The following is a 21,290-nucleotide window of genomic DNA, read 5'->3' as shown; positions in this document are numbered from 1 at the left end:
CCAGAATAAGGTTACGGTGCCGTCACGCCCTTCGTTCCCCAACAACCAATTCAAGGAGGGAGTCGATACCCATGAGGACTAGAGCCGCTGGTAGCCCCGTCCTCCGTGAATTGTCCACCCCCTTGGATGACCCTCTATTGGGGTGTCCAAACTGGCTCTCCAGATGTCCATGGACTACAATTCCCACGAGCCATTGCCTGCAGGCAGGGGCTCATGGGAATTGCAGTCCATGGACCTCTGGAGCACCGCAGTTTGGCCACGCCCTTCTCTAGAATGTTGGCTGCATACAGTCAGTTATTGGCTGAGCCACAGTGATGTCACCAAGCGTTCGTGAGGGGAAAGGTTCAGCCACGGAATGCTCATAATCACTGCAGCTGCTCTGGGGTGAAGCGGGTCTGCCCAGTGCACATTGTGTGAGGCAGGGAAACTCCCTGGAGATTCGGGAAGACAGTAAAACTGAGGACCACCGAAGTGGGGTGACGGAGGGCCTAATGCAGAAGGTGCAGGAGGGGAAACCTACACAGCCCTAGGAAGCCTCAGGAAGAGACAAGGGCCCCGTTGTGCCCTCCGGCCCATGGCCAGCGCTGGGCCGAGGGTTCTCCTCACCGTATTTGTGCTTGAGGAAGAGCGAGGACCCACAGCACTGGAGCTCCCCCTTGGCCATGATGGCGATGCGATCCCCCAGCAGGTCTGCCTCGTCCATGAAGTGGGTGGTGAGGAGGATGGTGCGGCCGCTCCGCTGGTGCTGCAGGAGGTCCCACGTGGCCCGGCGGGAAACGGGGTCCATGCCCGAGGTCGGCTCGTCCAGCATCACCACCTGCATGATTTGGGGAGGGGGGGGGTCTGACGTCAGCAGGGAGCGGCACGACACGCAAAAGCAGGATGGGTTGCGGGTGAGCGTGAGCCGATTCCCAAAGAGGGGTAAATGCAAACGCAGCTTTTATAACTAATATGTGGGACGTGCATTTTGCACAGATGTTTGCATCTGGGGAAGGAATGTGGAAACAGAGTAGGGCTTCCCAGGGAGAAAGGTTTCCCAGGGTTTTATCCGGGGTTCCCCCATGCAATGTCCTTGGGCACCTTTTATGGCGCTTGCCAAGGACTTGCTAGCCATTCATTCATTCATTCATTCATTCATTCATTCATTCATTTTAGATTTTTATACTGCCTTTTTTGGCACCTTTTCTGGCGCTTGCCAAGGGCTTGCTAGCTAGTCCATTCATTCATTCATTCATTCATTCATTCATTCATTCATTCATTCATTCATTCATTCATTCATTCATTCATTCATTTTAGATTTTTATACTGCCTTTTTTGGCACCTTTTCTGGCGCTTGCCAAGGGCTTGCTAGCTAGTCCATTCATTCATTCATTCATTCATTCATTCATTCATTCATTCTAGATTTTTATACCACCCTTCCATACAGCTCTGGGCAGTTTACATACCACATCATATAACACATAACATGATTACGTAGAACGCTGCACCAAATATGGGCTAGCCAGCATCTTTTTGGGGGGTGCTTGGCAAGTGAACCAAAGAAACACAGAGTTGGACGGGCCCTCCGGGTCCATCTAGTCCAACCCCCTGCAGAATGCAGGAAATTCACAGCTACTTTGATAGAAAAAGTGGGCCTGGCCCAGCAAGGCTGCTGATTGGCTGTGCAGATTGAAAGGCAGCCTATCAGACTTGGAGGGGAGGGGCAGGCATTGAGCACCACCCACAAGAAAGAACCGCCCCCTTCCCTGGGACCTGCCTTGGAGTCTCCAATGAGGGCGATGCCGATGGACAGCTTGCGTTTCATCCCTCCCGAAAGCGCCTTCGACAGGGACCTGCGTTTCTCTTCCAGGTTGAGGATGCGCAGGATCCGGTCGATCTCCTCCGAGCACTTCTCCACAGGAAAGCCCTTCAGCTGAGACAGACGGACAAGGGAAGAATGAGGCCGAGGTTTGCTGTCGGGGGAAGGGATGCTTTGACGCAAATAAAAAATGCAAGCGAGTTTCTAGTCCTCAGGGCTGTGGAAGGAAAAAGGGCTGGAAGTCACGTGCAAGGTGGGCGTCAGCCTGAGGCCTGGAGCCAAAAGAAGCACAAGCTTATCCGGTGTCTACTGCAAAGCGGCACGGGCAGCCTGGATCCAAGCTTACCCCCGAGTAGAAGAAGAGGTGCTCTTCCACGGTCATGTGGTCGAAGAGGACATCGTGCTGCGGGCAGAGGCCGAGGCTCTTCCGGATCAGGACCATGTCCTGGGAGATCTCGTAGCCGTTGATGTAGGCCTGGCCGCTGGTCGGAGGGTACAGCCCTGGGGCGCCACAGGTGGGGGGGAAAGAGAGAAAAGAAGCGGCCTTCACACGAATGATCAAGTGACTCGATTCATTTACACCTTGCCTTTCTCCCCAATGTGGCCGACGTCGTTCTCTCCTCCGTTTTATCTCCACAACACCCCTGCGATGTAGGTCAGCCTAAGGTCACCCGATGAACTTCCAAGACACGAATGGGGATTTGAACCTGGGTTTGTGTCAGGATCAGTGCCTGCTCACTGCCATGAATTATTAAATTGGCCTGGGTTTCTCCATGTTTGCTTAGCCTATATTTTACCTTTCGCTTTTGGGTCTTTTGAAACTGATCCTGACAGTTTGCCTCTCTTCACCATCCCAACAGAAAAACAAGGAACCATCGCAAGGCAATATCCTTGTAATAATATATATATATATTCGATTCCAATACAACTTCTTTTATATACGTGAAGAATCAACCGTAACGGTTTCTAGATCATTTCCGTTTTCAGTGACTTCTTCAGTGGTTGAGTCCTCCAATATAAATTTGTTGCAACAATAGAAGAAAAATCCTTCTGTATATTAGTGTTTTAATATCAATAGGCCATTGGCTCAAAGGTGCCAGGGAATGTTAGCCAAAGACTATTACAGCCGATCAGGCAGAACTGCCACAGAAGGGCCACAGAAGGTCGAAGACAGCCAGGAACGGCTATATCTCCTTGAGTGGAGGCTGGGCACCTGTCAGACTTTTAAGGATGGACAAAGGACAGACAGAGTGATGGATTCCCCCACTGCCCCAAGGGCTAGAGCAGAATTCAACACAGCTGGTCTTAAAGGTGCCCCCGGACTCGAACCGTGTTCTGTTGCTTCCGAAACCAGCGCGATTCGGACCACCGGAATCGACCTGCTGCCTCATACCCCTTTCGGCATTCATTATATTTTTCATCTCGCTCTTCCCCCCAGGGGTTTTAAGTGCCACAGATGTGGATCTACGAACTTAGCAGTGGCCTGAAATCCACTGAACCGGTCATGCTCCAAGCCAGGGCGGATCCCCACAAGGGCGTCTTGTTGCTTGCGACATCTCACCTGTCAGCATGGACAGTGTTGTCGTCTTCCCAGCGCCGTTGTGTCCCAGGAGGACCGTGATCTGCCCTTCGTACATGTTCAGGGTCAGGTCCCGCACAGCCTCTTTGCTCTTGTTCCCCACCTTGAACACCTGCAGGCGACGGAGAGGGGAGGAGAGACGGGTTCATATTCTCTCCTTCTTTACAGCTGCTTTGGGATTCACGGGTTTTATGTGGAAACAGAGGCCACGCCAAAGACGGCCAGGGGTCCATCTAGTGGCCATGGGAAACACTGTCATGTCACAGCTGAATAATGGCTGTCCCATAGGGCAGGCATTCCCAACCAGGGTGACCAAGAACCCCAGGGTGAGTCCAGAGCCCCAGAGGGGTGACTCCAGCTGGGGGGAGGGATTTGATTTTTAAAAATATATATATAGGTTTTTAAAATTTAGTCTATTAAATGACGTAGCCGCAAGCCTTAACATTAGTACACAATAAAAAAGGAAGCTAAAAGGAAAGAACCACGGACACGACAATAAGCATCAGAAAGAAAATGCAACATAATAAATACGCAACGACAAAAACCATAAAAGTTCAAAGCATAAAAATTCTATAGAGGAAAAAAACCCAATAAAATCTCAGTTTTAAATTTCCTTCAACAAATTTCTTTCTTAATTTAATTGAGAAATGTATAAATGTGGAAACGGTGATAGTATTATTGTGAGCTGGCTGGTCTGAGAGGGGCAGTATATAAGGCGAATGAATGAATGAATGAATGAATGAATGAATGAATGAATGAATGAATGAATGGTGTAGATGAGCTATCTCTGTACATGAGTTCCCCCCCCCTCACTGGTGGCCTCCAAGAATCAGGGACTCTTTAGGCTGATCCTGCATTGAGCAGGGGGTTGGACTAGACGGCCCCTCTCATCTCTAGGATTCTGTGGCCCTCACCTTGGAGAGGTGTTTAATTTTGATCCCCGACACCAGGTCTGACGGTTCCTCTTCTATGTACTGGCTTTTCAGGGCCTTCTCTGGGTCCTCCTCTTCTTCTTTCTCCTTCCCCAGGACGGTCTGGGCTGTTCCGCACCAGTAGGCAGGCTGCAGAGGACAACAGGAAAAAAGGGACGTGACTTCTACAGCACTCTGTGGTTTGCAAAAGGTGTCATTCATGCTCGCAAATATTTGGTGGCGGAGGCCACTAATAAATTCCCCTGCATGCTGGCAGGGCCTCATGGGACTTGTAGTCTATGGACATCTGGTGAGCCACAGTTTGGGCAACCCTGGCGCAGGGTCAACCAGCAAGTTGCCATGGCAGAATGGGCTATTTGAACCCAGAATCTCCCAGAGCCTAGAAAAAATTATCTGAATATGTGCAAAATTATTCTGGTATTTTTTACAGCTTGCATAATGAAAGGACACTGAAATCTCCACCCACCCCACCCAACATACCTAATTCAAAGTTTCCGAAAAGGCAGCAGATGTGGCCCAAATATTTTCAACCATATCTTCACAACCATCAGAAGAATAGAAAAGCTGTTTTTTAATAGCGGCTTGCAAACCCCTTTCCCTTCGCCTCCCCACCACAGACGCCCTGTGAGGTGGACGGGTCTGAGAGAGCTCTTAGAGAACTGCTCTGTGAGAACAGCTCTAAGAGAACTGTGACTGGCCCAAGGTCACCCAGCTGGCTGCATGTGGAGGAGGAGTGGGGAATCAAACCCGGCTTGCCAGATTAGACTCCGTAGCTCTTTAACCGCCATGCCACGCTGGCTTCTTGAAGCCTAGAAGAAGATAATTTTCAAAATTCTGTGGGATCCAGAGAATCTCATGACTTCTGCTCTGAACGCCAGCATCTGCGCTTCTGCCAACCTCTCGGTCAATCGTGGTACGTAACCCTCTGATTAGATTATTGCAGATGCCCACCGTTCTCTCTGGGTACGCGCCGAACGGTGTGCTGGTCTGGGGTTGAGAGCCGGACTTACCATGACGAAGAAGTACCAGGGCTGAGGGATGCCGTACTCTCCGGGGAAGACGGCCTCCACGTACCAGGCCACCAGGCCGTACAGCACCGAGTCCAGCAGGAGCATCCCCAGGACGTGAGCCAGGGTGAAGTTATCGTCCACGCTGACTGGCTTCATGAGATCCCTCCACTGAACTCCGGTGCCTGCAACCCCAGGAGAAAGGCCGCTTTACCCCCGGTATATGGACTGCGTTTTTTTAAGTTATAGCTGATCTTTTTCCCCAAAGCACTTTTTCACGCCATTTTCTTCTCTGCCAGCCTATCCTCACAACAGTCCTGTGAGGCAGGCTCTACCGAGTGAAGTGTCCTGCATAGTGCAGGGAGTTGGGCTAGATGACCCAGGAGGTCCCTTCCAACTCTACGATTCTATGATTCGAGGCCTCCCCAGGGGCAGGAAGTGGCTCCACTCACCCTTCCCTTCGAACATGCCGATCAGCTGGGCGCCCATGGCCATGCCGACGTTGGAGACGAGGCAGGACGAGAGCTTCTGGCTGTGGGTCATGCGGTCGTAGCGCGGGGAGATGAAGAAGTACGGGATGTAGGAGAAGAAGTACAGGAAGCCGCCGGCCGCTGCCGCCACGTTTGCTGTGAGCACGGAGACAAGAAGCGGCGTTCAGAGGAGATGCCTTGAACTCTTAAAGCTGCTCTGGGACTCTAAATGTTGTTCTTTCAAACACGGGTTAAATTGAGGGGGGTTATCAAGTTCAGTGGCTCATGATTCTGGAGGACGACTCCAGTGGCCCATTTGCGTCAAGAAGGGAAAGGAAAAATCCTCACAGCAGGGGCCGTGGCTCAGTGGGAAAGCCTCAGCTTGGCACGCAGAAGGTTCCTGGTTCAATCCCCGGCGTCTCCAGTTAAAGGGTCAGATGATGAGTTATCCAGCTGAGCCCCTGGAGATGGTGGCACTCCAGATGTCCATGGACTACAATTCCCATGACCCCCAGCCAGCATGCATGCTGCAAAGGCTCATGGGAATTGTGGTCCATGGACATCTGGAGCGCCACAGTCTGGTCAGCCCTGAAGTAGACGGTGACCTGATTCAATCTAAAAAAGCTACATGTGTGTCCACGCAAGAGTTTTCTTCCAAGGCGGGCGAGCAGAGAGTTTTGTGCTTCACCCTCCCTTCGTCTGGGTGGCACCTGGCGAGGGGACATGCGCTCACCTTTGGAGAAGAAGGTGCTGACCATGAAGCTGAAGGAGATGGTGGAGATGGAGAAGACGGTCAGGAAGGCGAACACGAGGGTCGGGTCGCTGTTGGTGAGCACCGCTCCTTGATGGCTCACCTGGAAAACCAAGACCATGGAATTAAGCCCGGCTCTGGGCCTCTGGGGTCGCCGCCGATAGGCAGAATCAAGAGATAATCAAAAAGCAGAGCCTTGGAGGCTACGACCAGCCCCTGGCGGAGACTAGCAGAAAAGCAGACAGATTAATCAACTAAAGTTTTAAGTTGATTAACCAGGGAAGGGCGAAGAAAATATTGTTTGCAAACGAAGGGACCCTGCCTTTGTATAGAGGCTGTTTTAGTTCTGACGCACTGCTGAAATGGGGTGTGAAAGCAGAAACACGAAAAACAGCCTGACCACAGGTGGCTAATGAAATCCCATCTCCAAACAGCAGCTTTATGGAGGGCTCAACGGTAAGCAAATACTTTTCAGGCTGCATTCAATTGTTAACTAAAGCTCCTTTCGTCAGCTGACAGCCCTGGCAGAAAGGGATCTTTTGTTCCCAAGAAACTCAACCCAGAAATTGTTCGGTCTCACCAAGGAGCCAGCTGGGTTTAGCAGCCTCTAATCTGGAGAACCGGGTTGGATTCCCCACTCCTCTGGGCCAGTCCCAGTTCCCTGAGTTCCCTGAGAGCTGTTTTTGCAGAGTGGTTCTCTTAGAGCTGTTGTTGCAGAGCAGTTCTCTTAGAGCTCTCCATCCCACCTACCTCACAGAGTGACTGTTGTGAGGAGAGGAAAGGGAAGGTGATTGTAAGCCCTTTTTGAGACTCCTTTGGGTACTTAAAAGCGGGGTAGAAAGACCAACACTTCTTCTTCAAGGTCAGTAGATTTGGGGGTCACCCTGGCCGAAGGGCTTGGGCCCCATCTCCCACCCCAAAATTATCACACGGCCTGGGCCCCGTACACCATTCGGCAAACCTGGACGTGGCAGTGGGCCAGCGTCCGCTGAGAGAGGCTCACCTTGATGCAGAAAAGCACGGTGACGAAGAAGATGGACACCAGGAGGAAGAGGAAGAACATGAGGAACCAGCAGCTCCAGTGGAGCCAGCTACTGAGACCCATCATGCGCATGTACTCCTGAGGACACACAAAACACAACGTGATGGCGCACCACGGCAGGCCGACCCCGCCGTTCCTTCCCGGAGACCGCTCTCCCTACCGCTACTTAACCCCGGAATCCCCTAGCCGCATTCCCCCCTCCCAAGCGGCTACGGGTGTCAGCTGCCGTTTCAAGCAAGGAAACGGGCCTTAGAGAGAGCATTTCATCCTCGACCAAAGGAAGAGCAAACAGAGGGACACGTGCCATTTGGTCTCCATCTCTGCAACCCTTCCTGTTTTCCGGCACACACAAAAGCAACATGGCCCTAGTTGACGGCTGGCTGGCTGTCCATCAGCACGAGAAGCTTGATTTTTTTTTTAAGGGAGTGTGGGTTTTGGATCATTAACTACGGGATAATCACACGGACCTTCGAGGGCAATTCTGCTGAATAAAGCTGAATAAATTCTGCTGAATAAAGCAAAGACGCTCTTTACAACGCTCTTTCTGGCTTTCGTCCCGGACAGAGCGCCGGTGTGGTTGATTTCCTTATCACTTTATTGATTTATTGATTCCATTTCTATGCCGCCCTTCCGGTATACCGGCTCAGGGAGGTGCACGGCACCAGCAAAACGATACGCAATTAAAACAAAGCATCCAACCGTTTAAAGCCGTCTTTAACGAACCGCAAAACCGCTGCCGATGCTGCGAGGATTTCTAACGCCTCCCCTGGGAACAGGTCTGTGGCCAGATTGACGTAAACGTGGGAGTGTTTCTTAAAGGGGGGGCCTGTTGGTGGTTAAGGGAGGCCCCAGTTCAAATCTCCGCTCAGACCGGGGGAGCTTGCTGGGCGAGCCTAACCTACCTCACAGGTATCATAGAATCATAGAGTTGGAAGGGACCTTGTGGGTCATCTAGTCCAACCCCCTGCACTATGCAGGACACAGGGTCGTTGTGAGGATAAACGGAGGAGAGTGCTGCAAACTCCTTTGAGTCCCCATAAGGGAGCATGGCGGGGAGGAAGCGAATTAAACAAATAACAAATACATCCTTTTTCTTCCATACGTGTTCCACCCCCTCCGTTACCTTCAGCTTCTTCTCCTTCTCGTGCACCACGGCCCGCACGATGTTGAGTGAGGTGTAGGTGAAGCTCAGCATGAGCAGCAAGGGCAGCTGGTTCTGGATGGCCAGGAGGAAGAGGTCGTTGATGTAGGGCGGGTAGGGGAAGCGCCGGACGACCACCGTGATCCTCTCCAGCAGGGCGGACGCGGAATCGTCGGCGTGGTAGCGGATGATGGCCTTGTCCACCGCGTGCTGCACGGCGAGGAAGCCCTCCCGGTAGTAGCCTGAGACAAGCGAGAAGGGGGAGTCAGAGAGAGAAGGGGGAGTATTTAAGCAGGTCGTAAGACATATGTGTCATAAGAATGGAACCTGTTGGGTCAGACCGGTGGTCCTTCTAGTCCAGCCTCCTGTCTCAAATGGGAGCCATCCAGTTCCTCTGGAGGACCAGCAACAGGGCTTGGAGACCTTCATAAGAACATCAGAAGAGCCCTGCTGGATCAGACCAGTAGTTCATCTAGACCAGCCTCCTGGCTCACACAGTGGCCAACCAGTTCCTCTGGAGGACCAGCAACAGGGCTTGGAGACCTTCAGAAGAACATCAGAAGAGCCCTGCTGGATCAGACCAGTAGTTCATCTAGACCAGCCTCCTGGCTCACACAGTAGCCAACCAGTTCCTCTGGAGGACCAGCAACAGGGCTTGGAGACCTTCAGAAGAACATCAGAACACCCCTGCTGGGCTCCCCCTCAAATCCCCATGGCCTCAAAATCTCCCGGAATTTGCTAACCCTTAAGAGCCCTCCCATTCATCCCAATTTAGCCCTTTCCAAACACAGTTATCCCCTTTTAACTCTATTGGAATCAATTGGTCTTAGGTTGGAACACTGCATAGGATTGTACTGAACAAAGCTTGAGTCCAATTGCGCCTTTAAGGCCCACAAAGTTCTAATTGTGAGCTTTCGTGTGCATCGCAAAGTTCCTTAGGGATGTGAAAAGGACACCACCAGGCTACATATATAAGAACAGACTAAATTAGCAGTAAATTAGTAAAATGGGCATCTTGAAAATATCCAACTAACACGCGTTATAACGAAAATGCTTAACAGATTCAAGTACCCTGCTGGAATGACAAGATGAGTCTATCAGGTTGTCAGTCCTTTGGGTTCAACTCCAGTTCGAAAAACACAGTAGAGGGAATAAAAATGCCCAGACGGTTGATTAATGGCAGACGCAGTCCCAGCTGTAGAACAGAAAAGTCTCTGTAGTGCTTCCTCTCCCTTCCCCTTGAAACTACAATGCAGCCTGGGCTTTTGTCATTGGAATCCGTTTTGGGGAAAGGACGCTCAGCACCCCTTCCTGATAAGGAAATTTCATTTTCATGAAAACTTTTGTGAGTCCCCCCCCCCCCCCGAGTTGAAACTAGTTTCAGAAGGTTGCCTTGCTGGTCTGCGGAGAAGAGCGAGATTCGAACCCAGGAGTACCCTTAGAGACCAGCAAGGTTTTCGGGGTGGAATTTTTCGAGAGTCAAAGCTCTCTTTGTTAGCTGAGCCAGATTCCCCCTCCCCCGCCCACCCAGAGTGTCTCTGTTCTTGCTGCACCTTGAGGATATCCACTTTCCCTCCCGGCACATGATTTATTCACGCAGGGAAGTGTACACCTCTCCTTCTCCACAGATCTTGCTACAGGCATCGCGGCTACAGAGAGCCAAGAGAGCTTCCTGCTGGTTTCTGCTCAAGATTGCGCAGAGAGAAGCAACATGAGTGGGGTGGGGGGTCTCAGGAGCTATCTGGAAGGATTTCTGCCTTCCCCACGGTGCTTTGTCCCCTCCCAATCCCTGCTTCACGCTTTCCCATAAAATTATTGCTCCTCATTATCCACAGGCTGTCAGATAAACCGTGACCAAATAAAATAACAGAAACACCTGCTGCCCAATTGAGGCGTACAAATGAAGCAAATGCATCCGCATGGTCACGGCGTTTTCCGCTGCTTTAGGACGACAAGCCTCCCCCCCCCCCATGCAAGCCTGAAAATTAAGACCAGTCTCTAGCAGAGCATCTAATGCTGCAGCCACTTGGAAACTTAGAAGCGGGAGTCTCAGGGGCGACCGAAGTTATGCTTGCAAGATTGCCCTTCAGTTCTAGCAAGGAAGCACCGTGCGCTCTGTCCACTACTTTCTTCCACAGCGAGTCTGCTAGCTGAGAGTTTGGTAGAGGCCGGACACCTATGACCCTGGAGACCTGCTGCAAATCGGAGCAGGAACTACTGATCCCGGCACAGCAACGGTCGGATTTAGCGTCAGGCAACCCCCCCCCCATCTGGTGACCCCAACGAGAGCAACGTCCCCCCTGCCAAGTGTTCCTGACCTTCCACGAGGAGAGGTAGCCGAGATCCGACATACCTGGCGTCCCTCCGTCGTCATACTTGGGTTCCCTGGGCCCCGGCAACTGGAAGAGGGGGAAAAGGTATCTGGTGTGCCAGTCGCGGTCGATGTTTGGGTTCAGGCCCGTCTGCTCGCTCCGGGGGGCGTTCCGGGGGCTGTACTTGAACCTCAGCCGGTAACTGACCTGCAGACGCAAAAGGGAGGCGGCTGAAGGCGGAGAAATACCGTGAAAGAAGGTCCTCCCATGGGAAGAAGCAAGAAGGTCCACGTGGATGGACAGCCTGAAAAACCTGCATCCCAACCGTCTATCTTTTGCAAATCTTGTAACATCCAGACCGATGAAGCGTTCTGTTGGACTCAAAAGCTCACAGAACGTTGTGAATGTCCTGCATAGTGCAGGGGTTGGACTAGATGACCCATGAGGTCCCTTTCCAACTCTATTCTTCTATGATTCAAGAATGTTCAGGTCAATATGACCTAGTGCAATAAAGTTTGACTTGAACTTGAACGTGTTTGGTCTGGAAAAAAAAGATTTGAGTTTTTGTCCTAGGGAACACGGAAAACCGTCCCTGCGGGCATATCCAACGGCCACCCACGAGCATCCGTTGTACAGGTCGATTTTCAGGGTCTGTTTCATTGACATTTTTGTGGGAATCGTCCCCCATGGAGAAATCCCACTCTGCCAAGAGGGCGTTTGCATTCAAGATCCATAAGGGCGCATGGCTACAACAGAACCAAAACCCAGGCAATTTTGTCACGGTTCCCCAAATCAGCACCACCATACTACACCGGCCCTCAGAAGACACAGCGACGAACTTATTGTTACATCCAAATATAATAAAAACAGAGTCAACGTAGAAATATAATCAATCAATTCTCACCGCAGGCCTCTCGGCTGTGACTCTCAGAGCTACGCCCGGCCCCCCAAGTTCCCCGCTTGGTCTCTGCCCCCCTAAGAATCTACCCACCTGCAGCGGCAAGGGATCCTGGCTGTGTGCGGCACAGTCCTCGAAGACGAGCCCGGCCAGGATGTTTCCCGAGCGGTTATCGAGCCGGATGTAGTCTTCCAAGTCCTTCTCGGAGGGGAAGCCTCGAGCTACAGAGAGGGGGGGAAGGAAACCACAAATGCAATCTACATTGGGGGCGGGGGGGGGGGGGAACTGATCTCTGCAGCCTGAAGATGCGTTGTAATTCTGGGGGGTCCCCTGGTCCCACCTGCACACCTCCATCCCTAGTCTTTCGTGTGGCTGCTCTGGATCATCTTCGCAGGGAGCGCCGGGAGACTGGAGGCCGTGTGGTGTAACTCCCCCCCCCTCCATGTGCCCCCACGGCCAACGCCCGAGCCCCGAAACGCCCTGCCCAGCGCTGACCTTTGATGCTGACGTGCTGCTCCTGCAGGGCCTCCTCCACGGCCTCCGCGACGCTCTTCACGGCGGTGTTGTTGGCGGGGACGTAGGCCAGCTCCCAGGGCTTGTGCCAGTGCCAGGAGTGGAAGAAGGGCAGAAGCTCGTCCACCGACTGGCTGCTGTAGAAGGAGGCGTTGGGGTGGCGGACGGAGTGCACCCGGTGGCGGAGGGCGATGAGGATCGCGGCGAACAGCAGCGGCAGGCAGATCTCGACGATCGTGACCAGGATCTGCCGCTTCTGCAGGAGGAGAGGTTTTTAAGGAGCGCCTAAGGCTGTTAAAAGGCGCTTGCTCCTGGGGAGGAAAGCTGTGGCAAGTCTAGACAGCATCCTAAAAAGCATTTATTTGTCTTTTTATTTCCTCTTGTTATCGTGAGACACGTTGGTGCCCGCTGGTCAGGCGGGGAGACGGCGCCCAAAGCCTTTGAGCTCTGTCGTCCCCTGCTGCTTGTCTGCATTTGCCCCCCACCCCCAGCCTCCTGCAGAACCTACCTGCAAGATGTAGTTCTTCCAGAGAAGAAGCTTAAACTGGCGTAGAAGAACCATCTTTCTCTTGCGGACAGCCACGCTGTCCACGCCTTAGCTGGACTCTGTAGAAGAATATTGGAAGCCATCAATGACATATATTTATTTTATTATATTTATATACCGCCCTCCCAGAAGGCTCACGACGCTTCACGTCAAACAGAAACAATTCAGATAACTTGGATGAACGATAAAGTGGCGACACCAAGCAACAAAGAACAGTAGGAGAATATGGAAAACATTAAACTAATTCATCCTGGAACCAACCGCTGAGATATTCAGTGTTCTGCGGGACGGCAGGGCGTCGGTGGGGGCAGAAAGGGAAAACGAGATCAACTTGGAAGGACAACTCTTACAGGCTTCGAAAGATGGAAGTGAGGACGGAAGCGCTGGCCCAGCGGAAGATCTAGAGCAGGGGTAGCCAACCTGTGGTCCTCCAGATGTCCATGGACTACAATTCCCATGAGCCCCTGCCAGCGTTTGCTGGCAGGGGCTCCTGGGAATTGTAGTCCATGGACATCTGGAGGACCACAGGTTGACTACCCCTGATCTAGAGAACCAGGCCAGGTTCAGACATTCTGAAGGATGCCAGAGGGCAAGGAGCTCGGGCTGACTCTGCACTGAGTGGCCATGCGCAATACCATGAGCGTTAGCGTCTCTTGTACTATTAGCACATCACGCAACACCGGTCCCTCTTGCATCCCTGGCCTGGTGCCACACGGCGCAATCACAGCCTGGCCTAAACATGGGTCTACTCAGCCCACCCTGGGGCTGTTCCCCAGGGCCACGGCATCAAAAAGAGCCAGGTCCCATGATTCATTTGTCACGCCCTCAGGGCTGGAGAGAAATCCTTTACAGCAGGGGAAGTCAAACTGCGGCCCTCCAGACGTCCATGGACTACAATTCCCAGGAGCCCCCTGCCAGCTGGCAGGGGGCTCCTGGGAATTGTAGTCCATGGACATCTGGAGGGCCGCAGTTTGACTACCCCTGCTTTCCTGTGTAAATTCTCTTCTGTGAAAAAGGACGGCGCTGGGGAATAAAGGTGTGAATCCTGTCATTAATCTTCAAGATGTGAATTCTCTACGCAGCTGACGAGAACCGGAAGAGCAGGTAGCAGGGCTGAAGAGTCCCTGCTTTTACAAAAGCCTCCAGGGGGTGGAGGGGTAAGATCACGCTGGAGGACGGCGGAGAAAATAAATAGTCACGGCTGATCACCCGGGTGCTAATCTGGCCTCCCAATAACATTTTTCCGGCTACCGGCCGTCTGTATCCTGTTGTTGTGCTATTAAAAAGGCAGGGTGTCGAAGCTCACAAAGATGCCCCCTGCAGGAGAGCGAGGTGGGCAATACACCCCTGGGACCAAAACCTTGGGTACCACCAGGGCCATGAGAAGAAGAAGAAGAAGAAGAAGAAGAAGAGGAAGAGGAAGAGGAAGAGGAAGAGGAAGAGGAAGAGGAAGAGGAAGAGGAAGAGGAAGAGGAAGAGGAGGAAGAAGAAGAAGAAGAAGAAGAAGAAGAAGAAGAAGAGATGGCTCTTATATGCCGCTTTTCTCTACCCAAAGGAATCTCAAAGCGGCTTACAGTCGCCTTCCCATTCCTCTCCCCACAACAGACACCCTGTGGGGTGGGTGAGGCTGAGAGAGCCCTGATATCACTGCTTGGTCAGAAGAGTTTTATCAGTGCCATGGCGAGCCCAAGGTCACCCAGCTGGCTGCAGGTGGGGGAGTGCAGAATCAAACCACTACACCAAACTGGCTCTCTGGCACAAACTGGCACAAACATCCAGCTGTGGAGGCGAACTGAATCAGGCTGCATGCCGGTGAGCGAGAGCTACCGTTCAGAAGCCTCACAACGTGACGTGTCCCAGCATGCTCTAATCACAGGCCGCAGGGATGACACGGCACACGGTGATCTTTTAGGCAAAAGACAAAGCGTGCCGCACCCCCAGGAGGGGCAGACGGGAAGGCCCACGGGGATGAGAGAGCCCTTGTCGGAAATGGGCGGGACCGAACAAACGGAAACAGGAAGAAACGGAGCCAACGAGATCCCTTTCCGGCTCAGCAGGGTTATTTATCGGAGGGTTGTTGACGCTTTCTTCTTGCCTGCGGGTTCCGGGGACTGGCAGGGTGAGCTGCAGCCCTTTCGAGGCTACGGTGTAGGCCGCCCGGAGCCGGCTCGCTGGGAGGGTGTTATAAAAATTAAACGAAGAAAGAACGGAAACTTATTTGCGCATGCAGGCTGAGGGCGGTTTATGACAGTAGATTAAGACATTCGCAAACAGATCAAACTGTCCTAAAAATTAAAAAGTACCAAACACACTCCCGCCCATGTGAAGTCAGGCCTGCAGGAATTGGCTGTAGACCAGGTATATAAGCCCAGCCTCAAAGAGTTGGGGAGCCACCAGAAAGGAGAGCAGGGGCCCCCCATGATATTAGGTCACTTTGGCCTCAACCATGGGCCTGGCGGAAGGGCACTCTCCTACAGGCCCTGCAGAACTGTGATAGCACTTCCAGGGCCCGAATCTCAGGTGGCAACTCATTCCACCAGGCCAGGGCTGAGGAAATCCTGGCTCTGGGCAAGGCTGAAGATTACTGAAAGGTCTGCCTTTGGGAGGGACAGTCTCTCAGATACCCAGGGCCTGGTAGGCTTGGGACGGCGTAGTTTGGCTCAGAGAGACTGAACTGCCAGGGAGGGCCAGCTTGGTGTTGTGGTTAAAAACAGCGGCCTCAAATCTGGAGAGCCAAGTTCGATTCCCCACTCTTCCTCTACACGCAGCCAGCTGGGTGACCTTGGGCTAGTCACGGCCCTGTTCGAGCAGTTCTCTCAGAACTCTCTCGGCCCCACCTACCTCGCAGACCGGCCTGGGATTCTGTTTTTTTGGGGGGGGAGGGCATCATCTGGGCCTGGCATTGGAGTCACTGTGGGTGGGCAGGTAGTCGTGAATTTCCTGCATTCTGCAGGGGGTTGGACCAGATGACTCTGGAGGTCCCTTCCAACTCCATGATTCGCTGATTCTATTAAAGAAATACAGCATAAGGGTGCAATATACAGAAGGTTACCACTGCGATACAAAGGAGACAAAAGCAGACGCCGTGCTTTTATAGAACGAGACGATCACGATATCTCATGGCAATCTGTAAAAACTCTGCAACTGATTCAGTGCTGTTCTCCTTTACAAAGTGGCGGGCGGGTTCGGAAATTTAGCTCGGATGGCAAAATGAAATGGATAATGAAAAGAAGCAAAAATACAGGCATTCGCTGTAGCTAGCATAAAAGCTCTACCTTGTTGTGGGATGAATAAATGAGAGAAATCGGCAGCAAGGGACTCAGAACTCTGTGGGACCCACAAGCTCATTGGGGAGCAGCTATTTTTAGCCTTGCTGCCGAGTTCTTGTAGCGTTTTATTAAACCGAGCACAGTTTCCTGGTGGCGAATACAAGGAGAGAACCAGAAAGGCTAGGGGACGAAAGAAATTGTAAAAACAATATTTCAGCTCCAATAAAACGTTTCTCTTTTTATCATCCCTTTCATCCCTAACCTTTTCTGGGTCTCGCCCTGTTTTTCAGGTTGGGTTTTTTTGTTTCCCTTTAAGGCAGTGGTTGTCAACCTGGGGGTCGGGACCCCTTTGGGGGTTGAGTGACCCTTTCACAGCAGGGAAAGTGGTTTGGCTGGGGGGGGGCGCCATCCACACAACAGCCTTGCGGGGTAGATCGAGACAGAGCGTTCGTCTGTCTGGAGCAGCGGGAAAGAGCAAGATCAGCAGAACTGAACTGAGAAAACCCGGAAAAAAACCATTTATATACAATCATGGATCTTCATGCCATTGCTCAGTTTCGGTTTAATTTCTGTGAAAGAACCCTTGCAGAATTTTAGGTTTGGGGGTCCCCACAGCAGGAGGGACTGTGCTAAAGGGTCGCGGCATAGGGAGGCTGAGAACCACTGCTTCAAGGTCCCTATCGAAACTCCTATAGATTTCATTTCCCCCTCAAGACGTCTAAGCCATGTCGGTGTCTCGAATTCCACTGACGTGAAGGAAACAAGAGTATTTGGGTCAGGGCTGAAACGCACGCAAAGTCAGAACCGGATCGATATCAACCAAGCTCGTTTTTCAGTAATTCGGGTTTCTAGACAGAGGCAACACGGTTTAGAGCAGGGGTAGTCAAACTGCGGCCCTCCAGATGTCCATGGACTACAATTCCCAGGAGCCCCTGCCAGCGTTCGCTGGCAGGGGCTCCTGGGAATTGTAGTCCATGGACATCTGGAGGGCTGCAGTTTGACTACCCCTGGTTTAGAGTTCCAAGAATTGGGCGCAAGAGGACGTGGTTAAAAGCCCCAGTGCAAATTGGGATGCCATAGAACTGGGCAATTAGATTTTGCACTGAAAACATTAAGGGCTCCTGGCACATGGGGATCACCCCTGGTGTGGAAAGAAACCACAATCGCCAGGGAGATAATTTTCGTGGAAGGGATTGCAAATCTCCTAAGCGTGGCTGGATTTGCATTGTGGTGGAAATATACATTCCCCGTTATTTGAAGCTTTTAACTTGTACAATGGCGTCGCCTCTTATGTCCCATTTAACAGGCGCCCAATGCTTTCCCCGAGCCCACAGTTTTTGACTTCTCAAAGTTCAGCGCAAAGTCTGTTTACTTTGCAGGAGTCCAGGACCTGAGGCCAGTTTGTGAATGGGATCGTCTGTGCATAAAAGCTCACGGGATTTATAGCCCCTGGACATCCGACGAGCCAAACCATGGCCACCTGTGGACTAGAGGCTGAGGTCTTCCCACGATACCGCTTCGTAGCATTGGGATTTAGAGGTTGACTGCCTCTGGGGGTGGAGGTTCCCTTTCGTCCCACCGAGCCATCTGTGATTGTGGCAGAATGGGGACCTTTGCAGCTGGCCCTGGTAAAAGCAGTATAGTGATTAATTTGGGCCAAACACCACTGAAACTTAATTAAAGCCATCCCCTCTGGCCTGGAATCTCTACCCTTAAAAGCCCATCTGTTTGGGGGGGGGGTGGATTGTGGTTCCTGTAAGGCAACTGGCTATGCACTTGTTCAAAGGGGGAGAAGAGGAGTTGGTTCTTATTTTCACCACCAGAAAGAGTCTCAAAGTGGCTTCCAGTCGCCTTCCCTTTCCTCTTCCCACAACAGACACCCTGTGAGGGAGGTGAGGCCAAGAGAGCCCTGATATTACTGAAGAAGAAGAAGAGTTGGTACTTATATGCCGCTTTTCCCTACAAAACCTACAAAAACCTACAAAATCCCCAACCGGACCCATGCCTACACTAACCCAAACCTGAGAATTTACCCCAATATAAATCACTGTATATTTACATGTACAATAATGAGAACATATATTTTTACATCTCATGGTCTTTCCAAACCATGCCACAAAGTCTTCCCCACCCCTAACGATTCCAGTAAACCTCCAAATTCGCCAACTGGAACCGTGCCCAAGCCAACCCTAAGGACCCAATCCTGGCCGGGCAGAGGAGAGGGCCACTGCTTAAGAGCTCCAAGGCCAGCGGCTACCTCGTTGCAAAAAGGACATACAGAGTTAAAAAGAATCTGCCGATTTCCTTTCAAGCCCTTCCTCCCTTCCTTACTCTTCTGATGTGCTGTTTCCATAGGAACCAGAATGTGGGTGGATGGGGGGGGGGAGATATCCACCCCCCCTCCCCAAACAGGCACGTAACTTTTGAAGCAAGCACAGAAGTTTGAATCACTCCAGTCATTGATTCCAACCTGCAGAATCACACCGAAAAGCAAAATTAAGGAACAGCGTGGGGAGGATCTTGTCCTCTCTGTGTTTTATGTCAGGCCCAAGCTCCTGCCAAGGGGATGGCAGGGAACAGCAAAAGCAAGGGCGAAAGCAAACCGGATCGGGCCCGGGCATGACCTCTCGCTCCCCGAAAACCCAGCAGCAGATTACTCTTTATGCAAGAGAAAAACTTAAGCTAGAATGGCTAAAATGGAACCAGAGAATCGCGGTACTGAAGTTCAGTGGCGGCAGCCATTTTGTGGCTGGCCCCGCCTCCTGCGGTGGCCATTTTGTTCTGGCACCCGCCACGCTTTATCGGACTGAAAAGAGCTAGATCAATATGCACAAGGTGAATCATGGCTTGCTTGTGGGCCTCCGACCGACCGAGAGGTTTTTTTTGGCAAAAAAGTGCGGGGAAAGGAGGCATTTGGTCAGATGCTGGGAAGGCCCTTGTAAGGCCCTTAAGCCTGAGTGGCTGCTCAAGTTCTCTTAAATGTCAATTCATTCAGCCTGAGGAGATTTTCAGCAATCACTCTTGCTTAGCACCGTTTTTTAAGAAGCCACGGCTGGAGGGCAGGGCAACAGTTTTGTTTTGTTTTGTTTTTTGTCTACAATAGGTTAATAAGTCAAACAAACCTGGGGACACCTTCCCCAGCGAGCTTCGGCTTGTCACAGTCCTAATAGTGCTGTTCTGACCAAACAGTTCTCTCAGAGCTCTCTCTGCCTCAACTACCTCACGGGGTGTCTGCTGCGGGGAGAGGAAGCGAAGGCAACTTGTACAACTTGTGGGTTAGGACCAGGGCTGTCAGCCTCCAGGTGGTGTGCAGAAGACAAAACTATGCCCAACTGAGGAAGACCCACGAAACTAGTTTCCAGCTAAGATACTAGTCTCGGCTGTGTTCGGCAGTTACTCTGAAATATCGAAGATATTGACCTTCGGATGAAGCATAGGATTGTCTTCCAGCACGAGAAATGAATTTCTTGCGTAAATGCAGGATTTATTGGACCGCCTGGTTTTGTCGGACCCAAGGCATTATACCCCACTGAAGTCCCTCCCCTCCCCAACCCCGCCCTCTCAGGCTCCACCCCCTCAAATCTCCCTAATTAGACCTTTCCGTGTCTCCCTCCACCGTCATTACCGGTGCCCCAAACCTGTCATCGCCCTTGTCCTCACTCGAGATCTCACTGGCAGTCTTCAAGCAAAGGTTGGATACACACTTTTCTTGGATGCTTTAGGATGCTTAGGGCTGATCCTCCGTAGAGCAGGGGGTTGGACTAGATGGCCTGTATGGCCCCTTCCAACTCTATGATTCTATGATTCTATGATTCTTTCAAGCTCCGGCTGACCAGATGGGACTGAGAAAATCCTTGCTAGTTTCAACGGAACTGTGGATAAACCACATTGACGAAACATAAAATGAGCAAACCCTGGAATTCGGACACCTTTCAATGACCGTTTACCAAAAAACACTCCTGTAACGAGACCTTTTCCAACACCCAGTTAGGGAAAGAGAGACCCTTCTGCCTGGGAAATGCCCAACCAGTTGGCACACGTGACGCGCAAGAACCCTTGAGCTGGAAGGACACTGAGCACTCATGGTTTGTTTTCTCTCGACTACTTGAGAAAACAAAACAAGCGGCCTTGTGATCCCGACAGAAGTCTTCTGCAGGGGTGTCGGCTCCTCACTGACTCCGCCACCGGCTTCCCGCCCGGTCTTGAGCAAGACTCTTAGCGTTGCGCTGAAGGCGGGACGGAGGCAAGGATCGAGCGTGCGTTTCCCCACTCGGGCCGCCGACTCCTTCAGGAAAGAACAGCCCTCTTACGCAAGGCGTGCTGTAACGCGCTGAAAACTGGATCCGTCTTGTCTTCCGGCCCCAGTCCAGCTCTTTGTGCGAGAGCAGCACCCAGATCACGAACGGTTGCAAAGCTCCACGCGCAAAAGACAGACGAGATCTGCAAGCCGATTGCAGAGGTCATCTAGTCCTACCTCTGGCCCCCGGCAGGAAATTCGTGGTCGCCTCCACTCTCCCGGGGACCCCTGCTCGAGGCCCTGAGGAAAGGGGGGAAACCTTCAGGATCCCCGGGCAAAATTCTTTCCTGACCCCAAAGTGGCAATCGACAATACCCTGGGCACATAAGAAAGGGCCGCAAGAGCTGAGAAGTGGGCCTTTCCTTCCAGCCCTCGCGTGATCTGTGTGAATTCACAGAACCTGCATTGCTATCAGGCAGCTCGCTGGCAAAACATGCTCTGCGTCCCTTAGGGACAGCCCCAAGGACCTCCTTTTGCATTTCTTCCAAAAAGGGAATGCACAACATTTCTGGTATGCAGGATCGGTATCTTTGCCGTCGGCTTCCTGCCTCTCTCGCAGTTTTCCGTGCTCATCGCTAGGGCGTCGGGGCTAGAATACCGGGCCAAGCTCTGGGTTCAGATTCACAGACTGCCGTGAAGGATGCCGAGTCGCCAGGGCCCAGCTATGATTCCTTAGCCTCGCCCACCTCGCAGGGTTGTTGAGAAGATAAAAACGGGAAGGGAGACCAGCGAAC

The 21,290-nt window shown here is 52.0% G+C and overlaps 1 protein-coding gene across 4 annotated transcripts in view; it reads right to left on the bottom strand.

Moving 5' to 3' along the window:
- ABCA3 (ATP binding cassette subfamily A member 3) overlaps positions 1–21,290 on the bottom strand; it is a 57,375-nt gene that overhangs the window by 21,673 nt on the left and 14,412 nt on the right. For all 4 annotated transcript variants that reach the window (XM_077316855.1, XM_077316854.1, XM_077316856.1 and 1 more), the window contains 14 exons: positions 12,952–13,049; positions 12,426–12,699; positions 12,024–12,151; positions 11,074–11,239; positions 8,703–8,962; positions 7,541–7,657; positions 6,520–6,640; positions 5,769–5,942; positions 5,320–5,501; positions 4,292–4,438; positions 3,360–3,489; positions 2,145–2,299; positions 1,757–1,912; positions 607–817 (listed from right to left, as the gene is read on the bottom strand). In XM_077316855.1, the coding sequence (XP_077172970.1) occupies positions 607–817; positions 1,757–1,912; positions 2,145–2,299; positions 3,360–3,489; positions 4,292–4,438; positions 5,320–5,501; positions 5,769–5,942; positions 6,520–6,640; positions 7,541–7,657; positions 8,703–8,962; positions 11,074–11,239; positions 12,024–12,151; positions 12,426–12,699; positions 12,952–13,005 (2,275 nt within the window). In that variant the 5' untranslated portion in view covers positions 13,006–13,049. The remainder of the gene's footprint in view (positions 1–606; positions 818–1,756; positions 1,913–2,144; positions 2,300–3,359; positions 3,490–4,291; positions 4,439–5,319; positions 5,502–5,768; positions 5,943–6,519; positions 6,641–7,540; positions 7,658–8,702; positions 8,963–11,073; positions 11,240–12,023; positions 12,152–12,425; positions 12,700–12,951; positions 13,050–21,290) is intronic.

This window comes from Paroedura picta, chromosome 17, assembly GCF_049243985.1.
Source record: "Paroedura picta isolate Pp20150507F chromosome 17, Ppicta_v3.0, whole genome shotgun sequence".
Classification (NCBI taxonomy): Eukaryota; Metazoa; Chordata; class Lepidosauria; order Squamata; family Gekkonidae; genus Paroedura; species Paroedura picta.
This window is presented reverse-complemented; position numbering and strand designations above follow the sequence as displayed.